At 37.0% G+C, this 24,847-nt stretch overlaps 2 protein-coding genes and 1 pseudogene across 4 annotated transcripts; 2 read left to right on the forward strand and 1 right to left on the reverse strand.

Annotated features, from left to right (window-relative positions):
* The first annotated feature begins 757 nt into the window (after window positions 1-757).
* LOC148702793 (protein CORTICAL MICROTUBULE DISORDERING 3-like) lies at window positions 758-2,258 on the forward strand (annotated as a pseudogene). The gene is made up of 4 exons (XR_016396234.1): window positions 758-763; window positions 1,001-1,225; window positions 1,331-1,422; window positions 1,525-2,258. The product of XR_016396234.1 is annotated as a protein CORTICAL MICROTUBULE DISORDERING 3-like (transcript).
* Window positions 2,259-2,797: 539 nt separating this feature from the next.
* CDKB1;1 (cyclin-dependent kinase B1;1) lies at window positions 2,798-11,027 on the forward strand. The gene is made up of 8 exons (XM_008806415.5): window positions 2,798-3,474; window positions 3,594-3,738; window positions 4,248-4,309; window positions 4,390-4,501; window positions 4,659-4,752; window positions 7,704-7,773; window positions 9,426-9,564; window positions 10,704-11,027. Exons 1-8 carry the CDS (start codon window positions 3,278-3,280, stop codon window positions 10,794-10,796), a joined length of 912 nt encoding a protein of 303 aa, XP_008804637.1. The 5' UTR covers window positions 2,798-3,277; the 3' UTR covers window positions 10,797-11,027.
* Window positions 11,028-12,426: 1,399 nt separating this feature from the next.
* Window positions 12,427-23,641, reverse strand: LOC103717871 (Transducin/WD40 repeat-like superfamily protein). 2 transcript variants are annotated; one of them, XM_088703362.2, is made up of 8 exons: window positions 22,985-23,641; window positions 18,025-18,169; window positions 17,792-17,942; window positions 17,581-17,706; window positions 17,418-17,498; window positions 14,299-14,461; window positions 13,935-14,205; window positions 12,427-12,896 (listed from the first exon to the last, which is right to left on the reverse strand). In XM_088703362.2, exons 1-8 carry the CDS (start codon window positions 23,174-23,176, stop codon window positions 12,688-12,690), a joined length of 1,338 nt encoding a protein of 445 aa, XP_088559488.1. In that variant the 5' UTR covers window positions 23,177-23,641; the 3' UTR covers window positions 12,427-12,687. The 2 variants fall into 2 exon arrangements, with proteins under 2 accessions (XP_088559488.1, XP_008804634.1); XM_008806412.6 differs by having other exon boundaries at window positions 14,299-14,491.
* Between the last annotated feature and the right edge of the window lie 1,206 nt (window positions 23,642-24,847).

Here is a 24,847-nt window from a genome sequence, read left to right on the forward strand (position 1 = left end):
ATCCGGAGTATGACATGGCCGTACTACTGTAGCATATTGCCCACAAAACCCATAATAACAATATTCTTTTATATAGCATGATACAATTTGTTCAATTTCATTTGCTAATCAAAAAGAAGCAAGTATAGAGCATAGATCAAATATTTGAATCTTCAAGACTACAACCCAAATTTTATGCTCATAGCTACATCTATGATAGCTTGTAACTATGCTTCAAGCTTTATTCTTTCAACCTCCATTCTTTTATTCTTTTCAGCTCCTAGCAATCTTATTTACCTGGGGAAAAAAATATAAAGAGAAAGCTGAGCTTTGCGGCTCAATAAGTAACCATTCACCATGTTACTGAATCAAGCATGAGTTTTTCTATGTTAATGCATCATTTAAAAAAAATAACAGATATTCTAAAATAAGCATTTCATAATACATTATACGAGTCATAAAGCAAATCATGCATGTATAAATCATTTATTTTCCACAAATATAGCTTCAAGTTTATTTTGTAAATAAATCATTCTTTTGCCATTTAGCTATATCATATTTCAAAACCTTGATCACATATATTCGCGCTACGATCACTATAACCCATGACAGAGCCGTCTACGTAATCGACAAGATTTCATAATTTATATTCGTTGCCAACTTTAACCCGTTGGCAGAGGGCCGTTTTTGTTAGATGCTAGCTTCAAGGTGTCGATTGCTCTTCATTTCTAAAGACGGTTATAGTTATCTGAGACGGTCGTATCCGGTGCTTCTTAGCATGATGGTAATATGATTCTTATAGTGCTACTTTCTCTTTTGTTGTTGTACTCATTCCTTCCAGCCCTTTTCACTCATCTTTTTCAACCTTATTGCTTGCAATTTTATCTATCTGAATGCTGCTTCTGTTTGCGCTTCCTGTCATTGCTTGTGATCGGATCAACATCCATGTGTCTTGTTTCTTTGCTCGTTCATGCTTACATGAAAAATGCTTTATGCCAACTGTATTATATGATGATTTTAGGCTGCTATATCGCAGCGGCTGAGTGATCGTAGTGGTGGACAATCCAGCAATGAGGCAGCATCTCCCATTGAAAAGCCTAAACCGAGTAGCAAGATTGAATCAACCTCCGAATCGGAGAAGCCAAGCCAAGGTGCTGCCACAAAAATTACAGTTCACAACCTCAAGTAGACTGATGGCGGCATCCCTTTTGATGCTGTCCCTGATAACCTTGCAAAGCTTGGGAAGGTATAAAGCTGCTAGATCTGACTAGTATATGCTTCCAAGATCTTATGCATGCATTTTTAATATGAATCCATATTGTATGAAAAATTTTCTTCTTTGCAAATGCAGGAGGCTCTTCAAAGGAGGAACCTTGCATCCATAGCTGCAGCTGAGGCTCTGGAAGAGGCCTTGGCTACTGAGTCGGTTATCAGGGGTCTAAGGTGATTGATCAACCCTCTTTTCTTACATTGAAATTTGAAAATGTTTGAACCGGTTCTCTATTAGTATCAAAGGCTGATACGACTTAATGTTCTCCTTGGCAGCATGTTTTCTGTTCTTTGTTGTTCATCGAAGGCTGGAAACCCTCAGCCAACAATTGCTCGTTTCCTATCCATCTATGATGATGTCCTGAAGCGGAATGCCATTGCTGAAACTCTTGCGGCTAATCGCAGCAGCAACGGACCTCACGACATCGCATCCAGTGAACAGAGCGAAACAGCCTCTCTCTGGGTTGACGCAGCATTAGCCACAGATCTTGAAGTTGTCCATTTACTAAACAATGGTGCTGAATACCAACCAAAAAGAAAAGGTGCTGAAAAACCTGCAGTTCCCTCTAAGGATCCTACAAGAATAAGTGTGTCTGAGAGGAACTCTCTTGGAAACCCTGCCATGAGCCACTCAAAAGTCCTGATTAATTCCACAACCAGCAATTCTTGGACTAGAGGATATGGTTTGGATGAAACTGTCGAACTCGCTAAAGCTCTGCAACATGAGATGCAGGTTTGGTTGTTGGAGTTTGTGGAGGAAGCTTTGGATGTTGGCTTCCGTTTGTTTGGGGAGTGCTCGGATGATGGCGGCAGAACTTACAATGGCAAGATATATGGTTTTTTTATTAGTCATGTTGGGTCTACGTTTGATAGCCTCTTGTTGTGAATTAATATTGATGTGAAATCTTGTTAGAGAGACGAGACTGACTCTGTTTCATTGTATTTATGCTCGTTTTATTCTGATTAGTTGCGAATCATTGTTAATTTTTTGAGTAAATAGAAAATCTTTTAGGGAATGTTTGGTTATCTTCAAATGGTAGGTTATAGTTAAAAATTGCCCGCTGTTCCCCTTCTCCTTCTCCATGATACACCTTGTAATTCACTTAAAAACATATCATGACATTATTACTAAATTAATGTTTTGATGTTATAATACTATAATATTATGTCATCAATATTTCAGTATTATACAGTGATGCCATATTATTATAATAATAGTAATATCATATTATACTTTTCATAATCAGAATCACAATCATCTAGCTTTATTATAGTATTTCAAGATGATTGCTATCCCTTATTCCTTCTAATAATAGGTCGAAATTTAGTACCCTTTCATGACAGCACAACAATAACAGTAGAACAACGCAAGCCTAACGCCTTTCTTCTCCGAGTAATGCTGCAGAACTCTCATTATATGCACACAAACAATTAAGGATTGGTTGGTAATATTAGTTAGCCAATCAATCATTACGGGCTCTATAGACTTTTTCTATAAACTTTTCGTGTGCCCATAATGGGTTCTATAGAGCATTTACCTTCTTCCTCCGTAACAGCCATTGCAATAAAAACATGCTGTTTTTCCATTACAAATCCATTTTCTAATGAATACTGTCCGTTCAAGGATCCCCCCCAAGTTTACAACGGCTTTCTGCATCCCAAACCCATTTCCAATTTCAAAAAAAGTGACCGTTGGAGCGTCTCTCTGGTTTGGGCCTTCTTTACCCACCCCCTTGCTCCTTCCGAAAGCGCCAGATAGCCCATCCCGCTCCCCTCTCGGCGGCCCACTCCTTTAGCAAAGGCCAACCGTCCCTCCCTTTTCCCTCCTCTGCCTCCGTTTCAAAACCCCCACAGTTGCTCTCGGATCTCGATCTAGGGTTCTCTTCGCTTCGCTCCTCCGGGAATTGTTTCCAAGAAGGAATCTATAGATCGATCTATCGGTCGATCATCTGCTCGAATTTCAGACGGTCGGTCTTCTAGGTGTTTGCGGAGCGGAGGCGGGGATTCGATTTGGAGGTGGCGAAGAGGAATGGAGAAGTACGAGAAGCTGGAGAAGGTCGGCGAGGGGACGTACGGGAAGGTGTACAAGGCGCAGGACAAGGCGACGGGGCAGCTGGTGGCCCTCAAGAAGACTCGCCTCGAGATGGACGAGGAGGGCATCCCCCCCACCGCCCTCCGCGAGATCTCCCTCCTCCAGATGCTCTCCCGAAGCATCTACGTCGTCCGGTTCGAAAATCCTGATTTTCTTGTCTCGTTTCGATTCCGGATCTTTCTCTTCTGGCTTCTTTTGTCTTTCTGATTGAAATTTGGTTCTTTTCCTTGGTTTTCACGGTATTGTTTTCTAGGTTGTTGGATGTGGAGCACGTAGACAAGAACGGGAAGCCCCTTCTCTACCTGGTGTTTGAGTATCTTGACACTGATCTCAAGAAGTTCGTCGATTCCCACCGGAAGGGGCCCAACCCCCGGCCTCTTCCACCGTCCGTCATTCAGGTTCGTATCTCTTTCTCATGTGACTTCTGTTTGTTTTGGAGTGATAAGGTAGTGCAGTGGGTGTTTTTGTTTGAAACCCTAATTAACCCCGGTATCTGCAAATTTTAGTGGATCTTTGGTTCCTAGTGTGGTTGAATGAGTTCAGTTTGGCAAGTGAAGGGGAAAACGAGGGATCCATTCAATCAATTTTTTTCTTAAAAAAAAAAAGAAAAAAAAACAAAGATGAGTGTTTCTCATGGGAATAACTTTGAGGTGCCGTCCCTATTCCGGGTTTTGTGAATGTATACTTTTTCTCCAGATTTTTGGTTCTCCGCCATAACTTGGTATGACTTTTAACAATGTGCGGTGAAATTCTTACAAATTCTAGCTTTTAAAGGTTATGTTTTGCTCTTTGGAGTTTCAGTTAATTTTCGGCCATTGCAGCAATTTCAATGAATAATTTTTTATTTTTTTTCCTCCCTTCTGGGATCTGTGCATGTCAGACTGATTCATTTTTTTTTCCAAAACAGAGCTTTCTATATCAGTTGTGCAAAGGTGTTGCCCATTGTCATAGCCATGGTGTGCTTCACAGGTTGTATTCTCATCTCGATTCGGTTTCCAAATATGTCAAGCAGGAATTATCTGCTATATGATGTTATACCATGAAAACAGGGATTTGAAACCTCAAAATCTTTTGGTTGACAAAGAGAAAGGAATCTTGAAGATTGCTGATCTTGGGCTAGGAAGAACCTTTACCATCCCTCTTAAGAGCTACACCCACGAGGTCTTGCATTATCAGCCTTTATAACTTTTTCTTATCAAGAAATCAACTTCAACCTAGTTTTGATATTTTTCTTAGCTGCGTTGGCTGACTATGATACATTTGTTTACTTATGCTTGTTAGTTGGTCTCTGCTGAATTAGATTCTTTTTTGTTTGTAGATTGTCACGCTTTGGTATAGAGCTCCTGAGGTTCTGTTGGGAACCACACACTACTCAACTGGAGTTGATATGTGGTCAGTTGGATGCATATTTGGTATGCTGCAGTTTCTGTCATAAAATGTTATTTTAGTTACACAACTTTACCCATTCAAAAATCTCTACAGAAAAGATTATACTTCTATTGGATCTATTCTTTACTACTTAATGCTATGCCATGCCACACCCTTTGGAGAATGAAGTTTGATTTTTACAATTTAGCTACAATTGAATTGATCAAGTTAGAAACAGTAGTTTGTTTTAGTTTTGAAATTGCAAGAGTATGTGGACATATCAAAGGTCTATTAAATTGGCATTCTCGTGCCATTTACTTAGGTTCATAAGCTGTGAAATTATGGTATAAAAACTGTTGTCAAATTATGCTTCAAACCTTTCCTCCTATCTCATTCAATGTTAATACAAACTGCAACAATTAACATTAAAATGCTCTTGATCACTTCTGTTCCTAGTTTTACTCCTGTTGTTACTATTGGGCCTTGGCTTCTGATAACATCAGTTTGGCTAGATTAATCTTACTTTCTTGAGAAGTCTTTTTTAGCATTCCTTTTCTACTTTTCCTATTAGACTCAGTCCAACTCCTCTTGTTGGGTCCTCGATCCACATAAAGTACTTTTCTAAACTATGATAATAATAGAATTTATCATTCATACAAAAGTTTTTATACCTTCTGGGCCTACTATCAGGTCATCTTTGAACAATAGATGCAATCACCCCATTTCTGTTTCCATTTACGCTTCTAGTTTTTGAGGCTTTGGCTTGGTTGTATAGATCGCTCCACTTATTGCTCACTAGCAACCTAACCTTGTTGGGTCCACCAATGGATCTTCTGTGAACTATAGATATGGAGCAATAAAACCACTCTGCTTGTGTTTCCATTCTTATTTTTTCACTTCTAAGGCTTTTGATTGCTTATATAAACCTTTTTGTAATGGTTGCTATTGAGATAAAATCTAGCGAAATGGAAAATGACTTCCAAAGTTCTAAGTTTCAGCTAAAACTAAGCTAATTTGGTGGTTTCTGCCAGTTTCAGACAAAACTGGTGGAAACCAAATATATTTGCTTTTATTTAAGTTTTCTTTTATGTTTATATCACACTGGGGCCATTTAGCTTTTTGCTTGAATATATAGGCTATATATTATGAATTATCAATGGTTGTTCTTTCATCTTCTTGAGTTAATATAAGGTATGGATAATAATAAACAAGACATTGACAAGTTGAGCTCTTGGAAAAAACCCTTATTGCTGTCTCTACAAAGAATAGTGTGAACAACTAAATACAATTAATTTCATAGGAATAACATTCTTTTTATACAGTATAGTTATTTGGTTATATAGCCATTTAACCATGAATAGTGAATAAGAGTGCCTAAATTCAACATCTATGCAAGTGCTAGTAAAAATTGGAAGAAATTATTTGCACTAGGAACTAAAATCTTCACAATTGCCAATATGATAAATTTTTAATAAATTGAAGTTCAAGAAGAAAGATTATATACATTATATATCCAAAGTACAAAATACTAATATGCTAGAGGAGTCTCACTTATATGACATAAAGCCTCAAATTGTTAAAATTACACATATATAAATTCTATGTAACACAAAGTAATTTAAATTACTATATAATAATTCTTCCTGGTTATGTTGCTTTTCCTTTTTAAGAAACTCTGAAACTTAAAATGAAACTGCTAAAGCCATTGAAGCTGTTGAAATCATAAATCCATGAGCTCGATTGAAACTGAAACCAAGTTTTTAGACATTGATGACCTCATATGTTAATGCAGCTGATAAGGTAGAAAGGGCAATTTGAACGACGAGAATACACTTCGGAGATTAATACACAAATAGCAGCAAATTGGATTGAAAAATCCTTCATTTTGGTGAAGGACATTCTCTTGATGATAATTTTTAATATATCAAAGGCTGCCCCATATAATGTATTAGATGCATATATATAGCATGTGATCCCCTAACCCTAATTTGGGCATTAAACCCAATATAGAATCATACTCGAAATAGGGCTCAACAATAAGAAAATATACAAGAATTATTCTACTACAAATATAAAAGCCTGGCTAAAATTTGATAATGGTCCCTATGGAATTTTTTGCTTGTTGATGTCTTCACCCACAAATGTGCTAGCTCCGAAGCTTGACATAGTCCAGCTAGTCAGAGTAACTGCTGGCTGCACCCTAAGTTGCATCATGGGGCTTGGTTATTTATGTACAGAGTTGTGGTGCTTTTTGAGTGCTTTGGGACCTAGTGTGCTAATTAATACAAATCCTCAAAGTACTTCAATAGTTGACGAGCCACGTGCTTCTGAACTATTTTTAAACAAGCTCTCTTTATTATGCATCTCAAAAGTATCGGCAGCTCCATTTAAGAGAAGCCCACATGTTATAACCATAATGACTATAATAATTAACTGTTGCCCCAATCATTTGGGGTCTGCTTTACGAGTCCTCATTCACAAAGCTATGTAGTGCCTACTCTGTTGTCATTTTATGCTTTTTTGCTCATTCTCATCACAACAGATCACATGTGGCATTTTAGCTTACAAGTAACGACCTAGACACTTCTTGCCACTTCTAACCACAATCAGATTTCATGATGTGTCATCTAAAACAAGGGACACCCTAGTGCTCATGAATATCAAATCTGGATCTGTTTCACAGTTTTGGCATGCTTTCTACAACTGGCTGTCAACTTAACCCTTTACATTTTTCATCCCAGCTTATGGTAGGCATTGGTGGCATAAAACCTGACAAATCAGTCGTATGAAAAACATAACAGATTTTATCTTGCTTTATGTAAAATCATTTTTTTAATTCTCTGTTTTGAATCAACTTAAGACAGACAACCAGACAAACTCTTAGATATTTCTGGAGAAGGATAGAACATTGTTGCATGACTTCAGTTGCATCCTGCAATCTTTCTTTTGGAGCTACAATATCTCCAATCTCTTATTTGTGTATCTGTTGATGCAGCTGAAATGGTGAGGAGACAAGCTCTTTTCCCTGGTGACTCAGAATTGCAGCAATTGCTTCACATATTCAGGTTCTCTGCAGCAAAACAGAATCTCTCCCCTTTGCATTGATATAATATATTTCTATTATGTAACTGTGTTACCGTGCAATACCAAGTTCTGGAAATAATAGTTTCAGAAATATTAAAAACATCAGACTGGATTGAGATATAACTTTGCATATGTAAATTGGATGGTCTCCAGAATTTATTACAAAGGATTAGATAATGTTTATCCAAGTTGCTTCTTTCTTCCCCCTTCTTCTAAGCCTTCCACGTATCGCACTGAAGTTTTTATATCTGTTGTTAGGTTTTTTTTGGGATATGTCAATCTAGATTTGGTCAGTCGCTTCTCTTCAAAATCTACTTGACCTTCTCTCCTTGTGCCATACTTGTTTTTTTTTCCCATTCTTTCTACCATAACTTGTAATAAATTTTGCATGATTCTCTTCGTCCCATTTCACTTACCATATTCAGTTTACATTCCTAACATTTTTCTCATTAACCTGTGCTCTACCATATTTAATACCATATAATGAACACCAAATGACAATTCATTTCAACCTGAGCAAAAATTATACCATCTAAAATGATCTTTTATACCAAAAACACTTTACAATCCTCTTCTTACTTCATCAATCTCCCATCCGCAAAAGTTTTGCATGCAGGGATCATTATTTTCATAGGAGAGCCTTTTGTTTTAATATGAGAGCGTTTGTTCATCTTTTCCTCCTCCTGTTATGGGACTGCCCTTTTTGAGCTGGACTCTATATATAAGGAGTAATCTCTGACAAGAAGAAAAGGTGAAACTAAGAAGGGGAACCTTCAAAGTTACTAACATAGAAACTGCTCTAGGATTTTATATATCTCCACTAATATGATATTTTCCAAATTACCCTTTCTTTCTAAGAGGGTAAGACTTTATGACTTTTATGTGGGATGCAACTCAATTCTGCTAAATAATTTGTCTTTTTGGCTCACATGCATTGCACGTTTGGGATGCTAGTTGACTTTAATCACATTTAAGTGTTAAGTAGAAAATATAATATATTTTCCTTTAACTAATTCTCATAATCTTTTTATGTTTTTCTTCACAACATGCATTGCACATGTCTTTGCTTCTAGTATATTATAAACTGCATGTAGAACCAAAATACGTAAATGACAGTTGCTACATAAACCCTATTTCTCCTTTCCTTTGGCACATAGAACTAAAATTGATCGAGTTGCAAACTCGCAGTTAATTATCAGTAGGTTGATTTGCTTGACTAATGTTCTGTATATTTACTTGAATTTAATTGATCATGTCAGAGAAAGATTTGATCAAAAAACTCTGACAAAATGAAATGGGATGAAGCATCCGACCTTTTCGTCTCAAATCCATAAAGAAATATTTAGTTGAATACAGTTAATGACGGAGGTACCTCACCCACCGACTTCTTTATACACGTGGATTTGACAGAGGCAACAGTAACATGTGGTTGGTATTAAAATAGAATGAAAGATGCCAATGTAGATTGATATTTTTGTTATTACTCTGCTCAGGGGCACCTTAGCATCGACTTTTCTATAATTGTGGATTAGACAGAGGCAATTCTAACATGTGATTTGTCTTAAACATTTTTTGCATATCCATTCTGGTGCTATTATGCTTATCTGTGTTAACATGATGCTTTCTCTGAAAGGTTGTTGGGAACTCCAACTGAGGAACAATGGCCTGGAGTTAGCTCTCTTCGGGACTGGCATGAATATCCACAGTGGAAGCCCCAGATCTTGGCACGTGCAGTTCCAACCTTGGAACCTGAAGGCGTTGACCTTCTATTGGTAATTCAATGCTTCAATTCAGAATTAACTTAAACGGCTCAGATTAGAATTCAGATCCTTGAACAAGTCCCTCCAGGCTGAGATAATGATGAATTTTCCAAGAGATAATGAATTAGTTCACTATACTTTGAACTGGTTTTAGCACAAAGATGATTTGGATAAGCTTCTTTTCTTGACATTCACTGTTGCTTTGGTCATGCTGTCGTCTTGAAATAATTTAAATGTCTTGTAATCCTCCCCAGGCTGAATGAATGGTGAATTTTCGAAAAGGTCAACTAATTCAGTTAATTATCCTTCTGGCTGGTCTTAGATGATGATATTTGGAATTGGATCTGAGTTTCTTAACAATGTTAGAACTTAGATACCCGGACAAGTAGGAAACTTGGGTGCCAGTTCCTTTCTGAGAGTCCAGCACATAAGACCTAGACATTTGGGAAAAAAAGCATCTGCCAACTATCAACCCTGGTATTTGGGAGCTATCTACTTGCTAATAGTAACTTAACTTTAAAATTTTAAAATGATCAGAAATAGTCTTGTATGAGCTACCTATTCTACTGTGTGAATGCTTTAGGAACATCTCTAGTCCGACTGACGCATATGACTCAAGAGGGATTTGAAATAGGGAGCAGCAGTAAATTGAAATTGTCAAATGATCATTTTAATCTTATATTTTTATTTTTGGTGCCAGTAAAATCTGCTCTCCAACTGAAAACCTTGCATGGCAGTAATAAATCTCTGAAGCATAGCTGAACATCCCTGGGCCGATAATTTAGGGCTTGTTTGGCATCATTGTTGTCTTTGTGTTTTTGTTTCTCTACAAATCAGTGTAATATAGTATTTGCACAGAACTTCTGCTATCTCTTGCTTTTATTTTTACTTTTTTTCAAAGCAATAAATCTTTACTTTCAAAAGTTTTAAATACTTTATGAACTATTTGAAAAAACAAGACTTTCAATCTAGTTCATTTTTCTTGATTTGGAAAGCAAAAACAAGAAACAGGAGCAGTACCAAACAGACCCTTATTATTCTGGATCTATTGCATTTTTTTTCGGTGAATTGCATAAACGCTTTATCATTCAGTTGGATGCTGCATAAAAAAAGCTTTCCTCAGAACTGAATTTGTTTCATAAATCTTGCAGAAAATGCTTCAATATAACCCAGCTAACAGAATATCAGCTAAAGCAGCAATGGAACATCCCTACTTTGATGGCCTTGACAAGTCACAATTCTAGTGCCTTTGCATCCTTGGAACTGGTTTTACTAGGAGCTCTATCATTCACAGGCCAGATTTGACTGACAGAGTGGGTTGTGTTGGTGTCTGCGGGAACTTTGCTAGTTGCTGTAGCATGTGACGTTTTGATTGATAGACGTATTATTTTGTTGTTATTGTTGTCGTGATGGCTTTATATGCTTGTAAGTGTCATCTCAGGCACTGAAAGTTTGGTTTAAGATATCTCTCATCATATTATTAGCACATCAAATACTGCAGCAATTTATAACTTGGGCAATAAAAAAGGTACGTAAAAAATGTCAAGATCTAAGTTACGAGTGTTTTGTATTTTCAAATTCCTAAATATTTGTTTGCTTAAACTCCTCTTTAACCTGTGCATTATTTCTTAGTTAATATAAGCGTCTGCCACTATCTGTCACTCATTTTGCCTTTTTTTTCTTTTCTTCCTTTTTCCTTCTCTTCTCCAGCTTTAAGGTTCCAGATCTCAGTGCGTTGATAATTTATTCTCTGAGATCTCCAATTTATTGAAGCGTTCATGTACCTGCATACGCCAGTCTGGACTCCAGACGTTATCTTAAATCTGGAGGACATCAATCAATTTAGCCCGTATGGGTTTATTTTTAGCCCATAGGATAAACACACTTTGAGAAGTAGATTTTCACCCCATAGGACAACATCTGATCCTCAACCTTTCAAGGTTTGAGGACAGAGAGTTTCAGGCGTGGAATTTTTTGAATTGGGTGCAGCACAAATTTGAACGTCGGTGGTGTAACCTGAATACACAGATTAGAGGAACGATAGCTGCCATTCCGTATCATTTTATTTTGCTTTTCATTTCCGTACACTGATTTGAGAGCCACGTTCGTGCAATACTATCATAAAGTGGAATTTTACTCAAAAAAAAAAAAGAAACCATAAGAATGGAATGAACAAAGTTGTATGTACAGCGCAGATGGAGACAAACAAACAAAAAAAGGCCATAGTCAATGACCTTCCAAACGGCCAAAAATGGCCATGGGTAACTTTATCCGAAAATGTGGCTTATGCATATCAGATGGGTACTTTTGTTCGGCCTCATTGACCGAACAGAATTGTCCGAGATGTCTCATTTACAACGTGTCCTTTATCTCTTTTCCGACACTTTCAAAATTAAAAAGAAAAAAAAAAAAAAAAAAAAAACAGACAAACCCATCTGAAATGACAAATCTAATTCGTGGCTCACTCTTCTGCACCCAAAAACCCAATTAGAGCTTAGTCAAGCAAGCTACAACTTACCCGAATAAGAAAACATCCGAATAGAAACACCGTCCTAGTTCCCTCCACCAAACCACCTCAGGGAAGAAATTTAAGAATGCATTTAGTTCACAACCAAAACTGAAATCGGAATGGATTGGATTATCATAGTCCCCTAGGATCAGAATAGAAATAAAATTCCCTCCCAACTAAACATAAAGGTTTATTTCATTGCAATTCCAACCAACTACTGCCAATCAAACATGTCCTAAATTTATTTCATCCCACATAAAGGTTTGGCATGTTGAAGGACTTCACCCTGCTAATATAGTTTATCATCACTCACAGGCCTCTTATATCAGAAAGATAAAAACGATTGCAGTACAATGAATAACATATTGCCTAACACACTATTCCTATTTACCAATTCTCCAGGTTGGAATACATAAAATTCTTGCAAAAAAAAAGGGGATCATCTCTATATGAAATAGAGACACATTTAGATCAGAGTCCTGGAACAAATGACATGATGATGAAATAAAAGGTAAAGCTACAAGCATATCATGATACAATGCTGCGGTGTCACCAAAGGGAGGTCAGCAATCCAATCAGCAATAAACTGTGCTACATCAGTGATCTGTTTCAGTGTTTAGATCTCATTAGTTGGACCAAACATGAACAAGGCCCTGTCTACTGCCAGTATATATCTCATTTCGATCTTCATCATAATACAGAGCAGTTATGTCATCCAAGGCTTCTGAAACTGTGTTTCGGAACCTAGAAGAACGAGGGCATTTGCTTAAGCTGCTTGCTCGGATTTTTGCTAGGCATTTCCCAGTCAAGATGTTGCTAATGTTAATGGAGCCAACTGCTTAAAAGACAATCAAATTAGCAAAAGCATAAACAAGAGTCCAAAGATGCAGTACTGAATATTTAACAAAGATTGTTTCATGTCCCAGGACTTCAAGCATAATGTTGGAAAAAAAACTGAATACTGCCTTTTCTATTTATTACCATCAATTGTTTCTAACTATGATTGTAAAGAAAAACCGCTCAGATAGAATAAATGCATCAAATTATGGACAAACTGAAAGCTTAATGTTAATGCCAGTACAAACTAATCCAGGACCTTCTGCCCATTGGTGAAAAAATCGCTGATGCGAACTCCAATTTCATGCTTCAAGTGGGGAGAAAAACATGAGTGGCTCCATAAAATCTAAAACAGACTATGCATGCAATATTTTAAAAAAAAATCACTGGTACCAGAGGTACTTGCATTAAATGTTTGATGGAGGCGAGGGAAGTAAGCTTTTAAAAGCCAGGTAATAGAGTAAGTGCAGTTGACCACTCTATTACAATTTAGCTCATACTAAAGTCAGTAAATTGCTCGTATGCTAAACAAAGAAAGCAACAATATAAGATTATCAGGAGAAAAATGAGCAGAATTTCTTCCATGGTTGTATCAATAGCACAACATTTTGTCAAGTTATAATTTCAGTTTTTCCTTGACTCCTTAAATAATGAAAGGTCACCACAGATGCCAGATAATCCAGCACTCAAAAGGAAAATCACAAACTCAGACAGCTGCTTTGTTTGGATTCTAAAACATGAGAAAAGAGATCTGTGTAGCAGGCTGCATGTGCTGCTCCACAAGCATTTCAGATGCAAAAGGTAATCAGAAGACTTTTTAAGTTCCACTTCAGACATTCTAAGCTAGGAAAAGCAGGTGTAGACATATTGTTTTACTAGTTCAGTAACGCTACATGATGGCAAATAAAATTTTAATACAAAAATGCAGGTACCAAGTAACAGGTAACACCTAAAATATTTTAGCAGAACCATTAAGATTTTCAGCTAACACAAAAAATACTTTTATATGTCCAAAGAAGAGGCATATGAACATTACCATTGCCTTCTGGCGATGATTCATCAGCATCCGCTTTGCAGTAAGAAATTATGAGATCCTGGTCACTGGTGATATAGATATTGTTCGTATTACAATCAGGGTGCCACAACAGGTGGTCCTCAAATGAGGTAACTAGTTCACCTCGAAAATTCCAAACTGCCACTGAACGATTCCGAAATGTCAAAAACAATTGTAGCTCATATAAAAAGATAAATGCCGATGGAGTCATAAATTCCGTTCTGCTTACTTCAGTTAATTCAGAGTTTCGGACCTACATGTAATGCCAGAGAGTTACAGATACAGGAGATTGATAGCAGATCAATTTACAAAAACCTCAATACTTGGGAAACGATGAGAATCTTACATCAAGAATTTGGAGGTTCTCATTTTCCTGTTTCACAAGAAGCTTTTCATTGAACTGTTCAATAAAGTCCACCTTCTTGTTCCGGTGAAGAAGATGGTTAAAGGATTTTAGAACAGTCCCATCCTCAATAGAAAGAATTTTGAGAGGGACATGGCTGTTGTTTCTGTTAAATATCAACAACATTATCCCAGGGCTGTAACAAGACAGAGAATACGGAAAATTAATTTACTTGACATTTTGCAAGGGAATGCACTAAAATTAAAATCAAGTGTTTTGTAGAAAATCTTGCTGGTACAAGTTCCTCGAAGCATTCATCTAAACTGCATTTTGTTTAACAATGAAAATAACAAAAGTGATAATCATTGCAGTAGCTGTAATAGTAACAGTAACAACAGCAATTATGACAACAGTAATATAGATACCATCCTTAGATCCATACAGTCCTGTTACCATCCTTAGCACCTCGAACCAAGAGCAGGTGCGAGAACAAATCCAGATGCAGGGCAAGGAATAAATATCTCAACAAATCTATAGAAGGAAAATAAGAAGAAAACCACTCACCGTACAAACAAAGTTCTAAGGATAATGGGTTTTGCAGGCATTACAGATTTCCAGTGTAAACAACCTAAACAATAAACACACACCATGTGCAGAATGCGAATAAACAATATTTCAAAATATATCCAGAAGTGACAATTATATAACAAACTTTTTTTAAGAAATTATTGTTTTAGTTTCCCGAGGAACGCCACATCCTCCTTTAGTCACCATATTGCAATATTCAAATGATTAGATCAACTTATCAACATGTCCATCATGTCAAATCTGTATCCCATACACATGTCCATGCTTCATGCCTAAAGGTTCACCAATCACTTTCCTTTGGTAAGCTCCCTAGAGAGAGAGAGAGAGTAATTTATGGTACTTGATATTCTTTTTTCTTTCTTTTGCTTTCTTGGTAGCCTGGGCTACAATATTCTATAACAGAAGATCAGTTTTAGTGTTTCATGTTCCTTCTAACTTGATAACAAGAATGTCTACTGTAGAGTCTGTAGACAAAACTCAGACATTATAGTGTTGCAATACTTCTTTACCTATCAACCACAAGCAAAATGGCAAGGGTCACATATTCCTCAATTTTGGTGATAAAAGATAAAGTTTCATCTTGAAAGATTCCAAGAACAAAAACATCGTTTGAAATTATTGCAATGGGGAACTTGTGAATGTGATGGGAAGAGTTTCTGGATGTTACTTGGCACTAGTCAGGTGACGAAGAATCCACAAGTGTCAGACATAGCAGGCCTCAAAAACATATAGGCATAAGGATAGAGCATATATGAGTTTAATAACATATATATGAGTGTATGAGTAAAATATGCATGTACAATTGTAGTGTACATACACATGCAATATAGAGGCATCCTTTAAGTTTATTTTAGTCAGATTGGAACTTATGTTACTTGTTATTCCTTCAGTAGTTGTACGGTAACATAAGTTGTCTTAAGATGCTTTAGTTGATAAATATTTGTGATAACTTTATATTAAAAATTTAATGACACTTTGTTGAGTCCTCTAGCATGTGAAACTAAAAGTCCCAGACAAAAAAAAGATCCCAAGCATCTTCACTTTTTGTTGAGCAAGCAGTTCACTTCAAGATGAAGTGTCTAGCCATGTCATACCACGTCGTGTCATGTACAAGTATTCAAAGGGTCAACAATCCCAAAAGTCGAAAAAATGGAGTGTCTGAGTATAAAAGTTCTCATTACCATAGAAGTAGTACTCAAACACAATAAAGGAGTAGCCTCTACTGAAATATTCGCTCAACATCACTAGCCAAAATCACCATTGAGCAAGCTTCTTTTGCTGACTTGTTAGTAAATTGGCAAGATTCACTTGATTGCTTCAACCTGGAACCTCTAGATCAAATAGGTAAGAGCGCATAAAAGACAGAGTAACCTAGCACCTGACCTAATGAAATCCCCCTTTACCTACATTCTCATTCAAATTGTCTAAACTTAAGCAATGAAATGAATAGAGCAAAATCCAGAAGGACAAATAGAAGTGAACCAACATGCATGAAGAAAATTAATGATTTTATGGCTTAAAAGCTAGTTGCTTAAGCAAAGAGTAGACACTGAAGCAGACTCTTGTGGTGGAGTGAGAAAGCAGGGCTCAGAAAGGTTGGGATTCAAAAACATTGAAGAAGCATTTGTGTTAAATGATATGATACCTTACGGTATGATAAGAATACTTACTAGCTGATCTATTTTCCAAAAAATATATGGTATAGGGATTCGAAAAAAAATGCGACAACAAATAATGCAATTATAGTCAGACTAAGATTGTTTTTAACAAATCAAATTAACAAAGAACAATAATCTATAAACAAGGCTTGGAAGCATTAGGAAGTGGAGGTCGGTACAGAAGCGACATAACAACTACAGAACCCTAGGTAGGATATTAGATCTTGTTAGGTCAGATGCTACACATCTCCATATATTGTTCCAGATTTTTAAAAAAAAAGGGAGAAGAATTTGTTGAATGTTGAATGTAGAAATGGTATGTAAAGACAGCTAAAGACTTATTTAGAATAAGAGAACATTTTGAGGCTACAAAATTGAATCAGAATAAAAATGGCAACTTCAACATAGAAGCCTAAAATAACATTAAAGCACAATATCACAATTTTTTTCTTATTTAATAAGTATGCCCAATGTACCACAAATCCTGATATTTGGTGAATTTTCATGTTTCCTGAAATTACAGTTTATGAGTCCATACAATTGGGTGTTTGATTGTATACTGAAAAATTGAAGAATCTATAAAATCATGGAGCTATAAATTTTTATTTTAAGTAGAATATTTCAAGTTCACGGATTCATCCTCCCAATCATCTTACATTTATGTGACTTTTGACCATTGTACCAACCAAACATTACCCAAATAAGACTCAGGTTCTCCAAATATAAGGTTTTGAATGAAGGACATGATCATGAACTTGAAATTAAAAATATCCAGATGCAGCATGTTAGATTTTCTAGAAAACCGACATGCATTCTTATCAGCTCTTTAGGTAAGTAAATACTGAGCACAGAAAAGTGAGGGAGAGAGAGGCTGACCTGATCTTAATTTCATGGACATTCTTATCTGATATGGAATACAACAGCGTGTAGTTTTTCAAGTCGAACACCTTGTAAATGCTGATTTTAAACAAAATTGAAGATAAACATCAAAAAACAGTTTCATGGCCTCATTTGTTGATATTGAAAAAGCTTAAATCACCTGTCTTGGGCAGAATAAGTAAGAACCTTCCCATTTACATCATCAAACTCAACAAAACCAGGCCATTTTAATGATTCTGACTCAAAGAGAGGAAAACCAGCATCCGGCATTCCCCTCCGGATATACCTGGAAGCAGTTGAACGAATAATCAGAGTAATTAATGACACATACATGATGACTAAATGAATAAGACAGAAGGTGTTGCACGCACTCAATTCTGGTTGATCTGCATTTCAAAGAGCTGAAGTTCTCAAAGGCATAGACTGACACAGTGATTAGTGAATCATTATTCTTGTTATAAAACAAGCTGCGAATGACTTCGTCAGGACTTCCATTCAGAAAGCAAATTCTTTGGTTTGTATCTGTTATAAGTTCAAGAAAATTTGTTATAAATGCAAATCTCAGAAAGCATAGTGCCCAAGAATGTGATTAAGTAATGCCAACCTCTGCTAAATGCAGCACAGATCCCTGATTGTGCCAAAGCAAAAACAATGTCCCGTGCAGCAACTATCTCAATAATCTTTGACCTTTTCCTCAAAAAAGGCAACTGAGACCAGAGTTCCTTGGGATCATGTGTGTCAAACTCCTCCTAAAAGTTAAAAAACACAGAATATTAAAGATGACATAGTCAACCACATAGCACAACCTTTTGAAAGGTAGAGAGCCAATCCTTTGGATGACCAAGGTCATATTTGACTGCAAAGAAAAAACAAGATTCTACATGTTTACTAGAAAGCCAATAGTCTTGCAGATTGGGCAGCCAACTATTGTAGGAGAACTATTTATGAGTACTGTTGGACTAATATTATGCCTAAAACTATGATGTTTATCATGACTGCATAAACATGTTCTTCTCATCCCATGCTTGCTCTCATGCATGCATGCATGAATGCAATGTTGCGCACAGAAACACCCAAAAGAGAGGCACAATCTTTAGTATCAATAGAACAGCAAATGACAGCAAACAGGGGTTATCAAACATGTATTTAATGCAACAACAAATCAATAATTTGTTATCTCAGCATATCCTCCATATGTACTGCAAGTGAACTTTTTTGAATGATACAGTGATGCACAAAAATGAGAAAAATTGAGAGCATGGAGACACACACCCAATTTCACAACCCTTGCATCATAGCACACAAAACATGGTCTTCAAATTATTATACAAAATTTAACCAATGCTGATCCAGCATTGGGCCATGCCAACATGATGTTCATGATTGTTTTATTCATACAACTATCACATACGCATGCACAAGTTCATGCATAGGTGCAGGCACAGAAATGGATAACAGATACCAATGCAAACACTAAGTTCTTTCAATATAACTCCCAAACTTCATTGCCTCCATGACTCCATCAACATCATTAGATGAGACAATCTGAACTAGGTGACTGAACCTAATTTGACTGAGAATGAGTTCATGAATTTCTATTCTGATCATTAGGTGAATAAGGAACATGATGTCATGAATGACAACTGGTCTTAGCTATCATAATAGAAATTAAGTTTGTCACATAAACAACTTACCAGACCTTTCACCATCCAAAAAAAAACAGGCTCACTAGTCCATGCTGCCCATGAAGAATCTAGGGCAGGATGGTTATCATGCTAGATTTTATAGGTGACATTGGGACATTCTGGGCCAAGATTTATGTAAGACGATCCTTCATTTTCAGGAACATCCATAACTTTGGGCTAACTGGAACAAGACCCATTTGGTTCTTATCATTAAACAACCAGCCTCCAAAAGGTTCAGAATAAAAGGTCCATCTCCTTATGCAATGTTTAACATGCAGTTTTTGCTAACTTTTGGTTGACCAGCTTATGCCTTTTTTGCCCAACCTGACTGACCATAAGCAATCCACTTTCATTGCTTGGAAAAGAAATTATCAAGAATATTATGGTCCTGCAGGAGATTCTCCATTTTTATGCAACTCTTGGTTTATAAGATACCCTAAATGCCACTTAAGATTGATAAAAAAAACATATTATGATAAGCTTAGTTGTTTAAGGTGTTTACATATATAAATGTCATGGCCTAGTACGCCGACTAGATTAGGCAATTAACCTTGGTTTCCCTCCTTATCAATGGTAAAGCTGCTATGCAGATATATCCTAATAGAGGCATAAGACAGAGTGTCTCCTTTTGCTTACCTATTTGTTTTATGTGCTCGAGTCCTTACTAAACTGTTTCGTGTTCAAGTAAATACTGGTTATATTTGTCATATTCACTTTAGTGACCTGCTTGTTTTCACCATCTCTTGTATGCAGATGTGCTTATCATGACCAAGGCAGTGATCCATGATTGCAATGTAAATTAATGATGTCTTGGATAATTATAACCAACTTACCGACCAAAGAGTGAACAAGGCTAACCTTATCCTATTTGGTTCTCTCCTAGACTCAAAAGGTTGGTCTCTTGCAACCTTGGCCCCCAAAAGGATTCTCCTCTTACGTTGTATCTAGGGGCTAATTTTGCTAGTACCCCAAGTCGTCAGGAAGGACCTTTTTGAAATTGTTGATTGGATTAACAGCAGGCTGGCTTCTTGGAAGCAAAATTGCCGTTTATCTTCATGGGCAGGTTACTTTGTAAACCCTGTGCCCAACAATATATCTAACAATAGAATGACAACCAGTTGGATCTGTGATGGTATTTTAGACAGCATGGCAAAGATTATTAGACTATTTATTTTGGCAAAAAGTGACTGCCAGCATGAGTTACACTCTGGTGGCTATAGTGAACTCATCATGCCAAGGTCTAAAATGGGCTGGCCACTCAAAATATGATAGGCCAAGATAGTTATGATGAACAGCTGTGGGATCAAGCTTCTTGAAAACCATGATTTTTTCAGACCAACTGATTAAAATCTAAATATCATCCTTCAAAGATTTGTTTAACTCTTCTTGGTGCCAGCAAGCCTTATTAAACTGTCTTACCAAAATGTGAGAGGATTTGTTTACAATGCTAGCAATGAGCAGGCCTCTGATATCAGTGATTGCACTTGGCCTTTTGTAACTCCCGTAAATCACAAGCCTACCTTAATATGCCCAATGTAAGTAACTTCCAAGCTAAGGGTCAGGTCTTATGATTGATTTTATAAATAAAATAATGAATCGTTAATGGAGATGTTTGATGCTCTCATTCAGAAGATTTTGAGCTTACCCATCCCCTAAAGCAATTTTAAAGGTCGTTGATTAATGGTCTTAGGCCTCCACCCCTTTGGGCTAGAAACTAGTTAAATCCATCTCTACGTTTACGAAACCCAAGGAATTACATCTTGTCAAACATGACAGATAGGCTAGTTAGTGCCAGCTCTAAAAAATAAAGGTGGTAGAAGAAATCAGGGTTTTTGTATTGAAACCCTATGTGGCATGCTGCCTGCTAACTCTAAAACATCATTTCCTTTGGATTCATGCCCTGTATGTTAACAGAATACCAAGGACATTAACTATTTCTGTTGGAGGGCCAAAATTCCAAGCAGATATGGGATGTCCTATTGCTTAATTTAAGATAGCAACCTGTAAATTGGTCCCTCGCTCACAATGGCAAAGAGTCAAATACTGTTTTATTGGAATGGAGTCTCAAACCCAAGTTGAGGAGGATACTTGTTTGCTTATATATTCAAACTTCAAACAGCAACAATGGAATTTTCTTGCTCAGGCAAACCAAAGACATGCGATCTTTATGATCATTCCAGCATTCAGCACTAAAGGATTACCTATCAAATGATTGAGAAAACCACTAAAATTACCAGAACTAGAATCATGCAACAGCAACCACTAGTGGAGGGGTGGTTCTTTCATATTTAAGGCTAAGAAAAAGAGACCCAAGATATGATCTACACAATGGTTAGTCTGGTCTCTTGGCATTTGATTTGCAGGAAGTGTAAAAAGACAAATCAGTCAACACTCTAGGCCACGAAAAAAAATTGATATGTAGAAAATTACAATAAGAGAGATGAAGAAAAGCGACAAAAGGAATGTGTATCTAAAAGAAGGGAACGCGCATAAGGTGCTTGGCTTCTCAAAAAGGGAAGACTGTGGCATGTCACTGTGAAGGAGAGAAAAAGCAACAAAGTTATTCATCCCATCATAGTTATCCTTCACACGATGAGAAAGACCAAGATACAAATTATTCTAAATAAACGGGGCCACCATGAATCTACAATTGCTGTTTCAAAGCATTTTAAGGTCCTAAGTTCAAATTAAATAATTTTCATGATATTTAATTTGTTGCTTATTTAGGAGATTAATTTGTTGGAAACTGAATGTAACTTGGTGTGTCTTTTAAAGTAAATATTGCAATCTTGGGAAGTTGGGATTTGTGATCTGACAAGTAAGAAGTGCAACCAGAATACACAGAGAAAAAACCAGTAGCTATATTAATGCTTAAATTTATTGTTAATAACTAGTAGGATATTGGAAGAAGGACCTTAGCACAATGATAAAGTTGCTCTATTATGACACATGTGTCATGACTTCAAAACACGGAAACAACTTCGCATGCAGGTATAAGGATGAGTACATCTAACCCCTCCAACTGCCGACTCCGCAATTGTGGAAGCCTCATGCACTGAAACACCCTTTTAGCTAATAGGATAGCAGGTTGCTCCATCCGGAGACAGTCATATTCATATCTCAACCAACAAGGAGATATAGAATTTAAACCCCAGTGCATAAGAGTATCAGAGTATCAGATACATAACTGGATTCGCACCAATTATTTCTTACTAGTCTATTCAATCGCTCAAACAATCAAGTTTTCAAGCATCTATTATGGTCCTATTTCATCTGCTATCAGTGTTGCTCCTCGGCCTCCCTATAATCTGCATCAGACTTGGAAAAAATCTTTTACGTATTGTTCAACAAGAAATTGAAAATCTTATATGCCTTTTATATTGCTGAACATATCTGCTCATTCAAAAATGTCAACCCTAACAGGATTTAGTATTCTGCATTTATCTTAGACTATCCTCAAAATCTCCTGTCAAATATAACAAGAATGAGTTATAAAGAATCCATGAAAAAACAGAATAAGGATGTCACCTCCAAATACGTCTAATCGGGGCATGACCTATATATCCAACATAATATCCAGAAATGGACTTGGAATTACAGCATGTTGACTCCCCACTGAAGTATAGGTCATAAAGATGATGGTTTCTTGGTTTATTGAGGTCTCTTTACAAATATCGGTAACGAATCAGGGTTCTAAGGTGAACACTTCTTGTAACCAGTTTCCAACTAGCGATCAAGAACTATGCCCTAGGCAAGAGACACAGCCTGGTATCACTATAAACTTCATCTTACAACGAAACTATCTGAAAGGAATGAGACAACTAGAAAGGGCACCAAGAAAAAAGCATAGAGGCCAAGAACAAGCCCTAAAAAACTGACCTGCAGCTGGATATTCCGGAACCTCTCCTGGGCGTTGCTCATACTGAACGCGCGGTCCCTCTTGGAGCTGATCTCCCGGCGCTGGAGCTTCTTGACGCTGTTCACGAACCCGTCCGCCCGCGGCCTCTTCCGCGCCAAGATCCTCCGCCCGCTGCAGGGCCGCGGGCTGACGGAGATCCTCCTCCCCTCCATCCTCCCACCACCACCCAAGCAATTCCAAAACACCACGAGGAACCGTACCAAATCCCGGCGCCAGCAGAGCCCAATCACGTCTACCAGCGGCCGGCGGCGAGACGAGCCCCGGAATCGCTATCTCGCGCTCGAAGCTCCCCCAAGAAGCGCCGGACAAGGCCGGGGGAGGGGAAACCCTAGGGAGAAGCTCCAAGGGACCGGCAGAGGGTTTTGGAGAAGCTGGGGGAATTCTTTCGAACCGATCGTTCGAATTTATATAAGCTTTATATATATATATATATATGCGTGTGTATATGTGTTTAATAATTTGGATTCGAAGGGAGAAGGGGGGATCGATCTACCGGAGGCGATGGAGGGAGAAAGGGAGCCAAACGAACGGGCGGGCCCGAAAAGGGGATCAGGGCGGATTTGAAAATTGGGTCTGGCGTCCGATAAGAAAAAAGATTTTTCCTCCCTTTGAATTTCAGGGGGATGTGCCCGGGCTGTGGCTCAAATTTTTAGTTTCCGCTTTTGAAAGGGTCCACTTTTTGAAAAGCGAGAAAAAGTTGAAACAACCTCAATAATTTTCATTTTGGTATGTTCATGATGCACAGAGGGAATGAGATGGCATGGAGTAGACGATGTTGTGTACCAAAAAGGAAAGTTATTTCCGGGCTCCATACCATCCATATTATCCTTCAAAGTATATGTTTTTGCTTGCATATTGCAATAATTTTGATAAAATTGATTGCAAACAATGACTTAATCTTATCTATCATATTCCTTGAATTAATATAATCTCATAAAATACAAAATATATAATCTTATAAACAACTATAGAGTATGTACAACAATCGGAGTTGAAATAAAAAATTTAACAATTATAGCAATGAATATGAAAATAGTTCCCAACAATTATTCATGATTACAGAGAGCATAAATATGGAAATAATTTTCAAAAATTATAGAAAGAAAAGAATACATATGATCTATCAAGTTGTCTAATAAAGATATGAAAAAAGAATCTCATAATTGAAGTATATAAAAATAGATACTGATGATTGTAGAGATATAAGGTGGGCTTAATACTTCCTCTCAAGTAAGCCTGTGGAGAGAGTAGAAATATCCAGCTTCATATAAGAGCAATAACAAGACCCAATAGCAAGTATTCTAGTCATAAATCATGTCCCAATATTCTACTTTGGCAAAAGAGCGAGAAACAGTGCTTTGTTCATTCATTCACCATGCGGTAAACCTGATACCAAGAAAATTAATATAATCAATTGCCAAACACCAACACATGGGATAGTTGGCCCAATCCAAATCATTATAGGAAGTAAGTTGTAAATTGGATTTTGAATGTAGTAAGATTCCTTAAGCCTTCAAGTACTGCAAGACCTGATGAGCAACATCAAGATGTGTAAAACGATGTCTAGGCAAAAGATCTAAAATAGACCGACCATGCAACAAGTTGACTATATGGACGAGGATCAAATAATAACCATTTGGTGTCATTAGCTAAATAGTAATGCTACTTCATTGGAAATGCTACTAGTTTAGAGCTAAGAAATCCGATCTCGGAAAGAATGTTGAGAATGCATTTTTTTTTAGTTAAATGAAATGACATCATGAGACTGAGCAACCTTAATACCTTTGAAAAACTTCAAAAGGCTAAGATCCTTGACAGGAAAA

Source organism: Phoenix dactylifera, chromosome 8 (genome assembly GCF_051530095.1).
Source record: "Phoenix dactylifera cultivar Ajwa chromosome 8, Ajwa_hap1_PhDact_Kaust_v1.1, whole genome shotgun sequence".
NCBI lineage: Eukaryota > Viridiplantae > Streptophyta > Magnoliopsida > Arecales > Arecaceae > Phoenix > Phoenix dactylifera.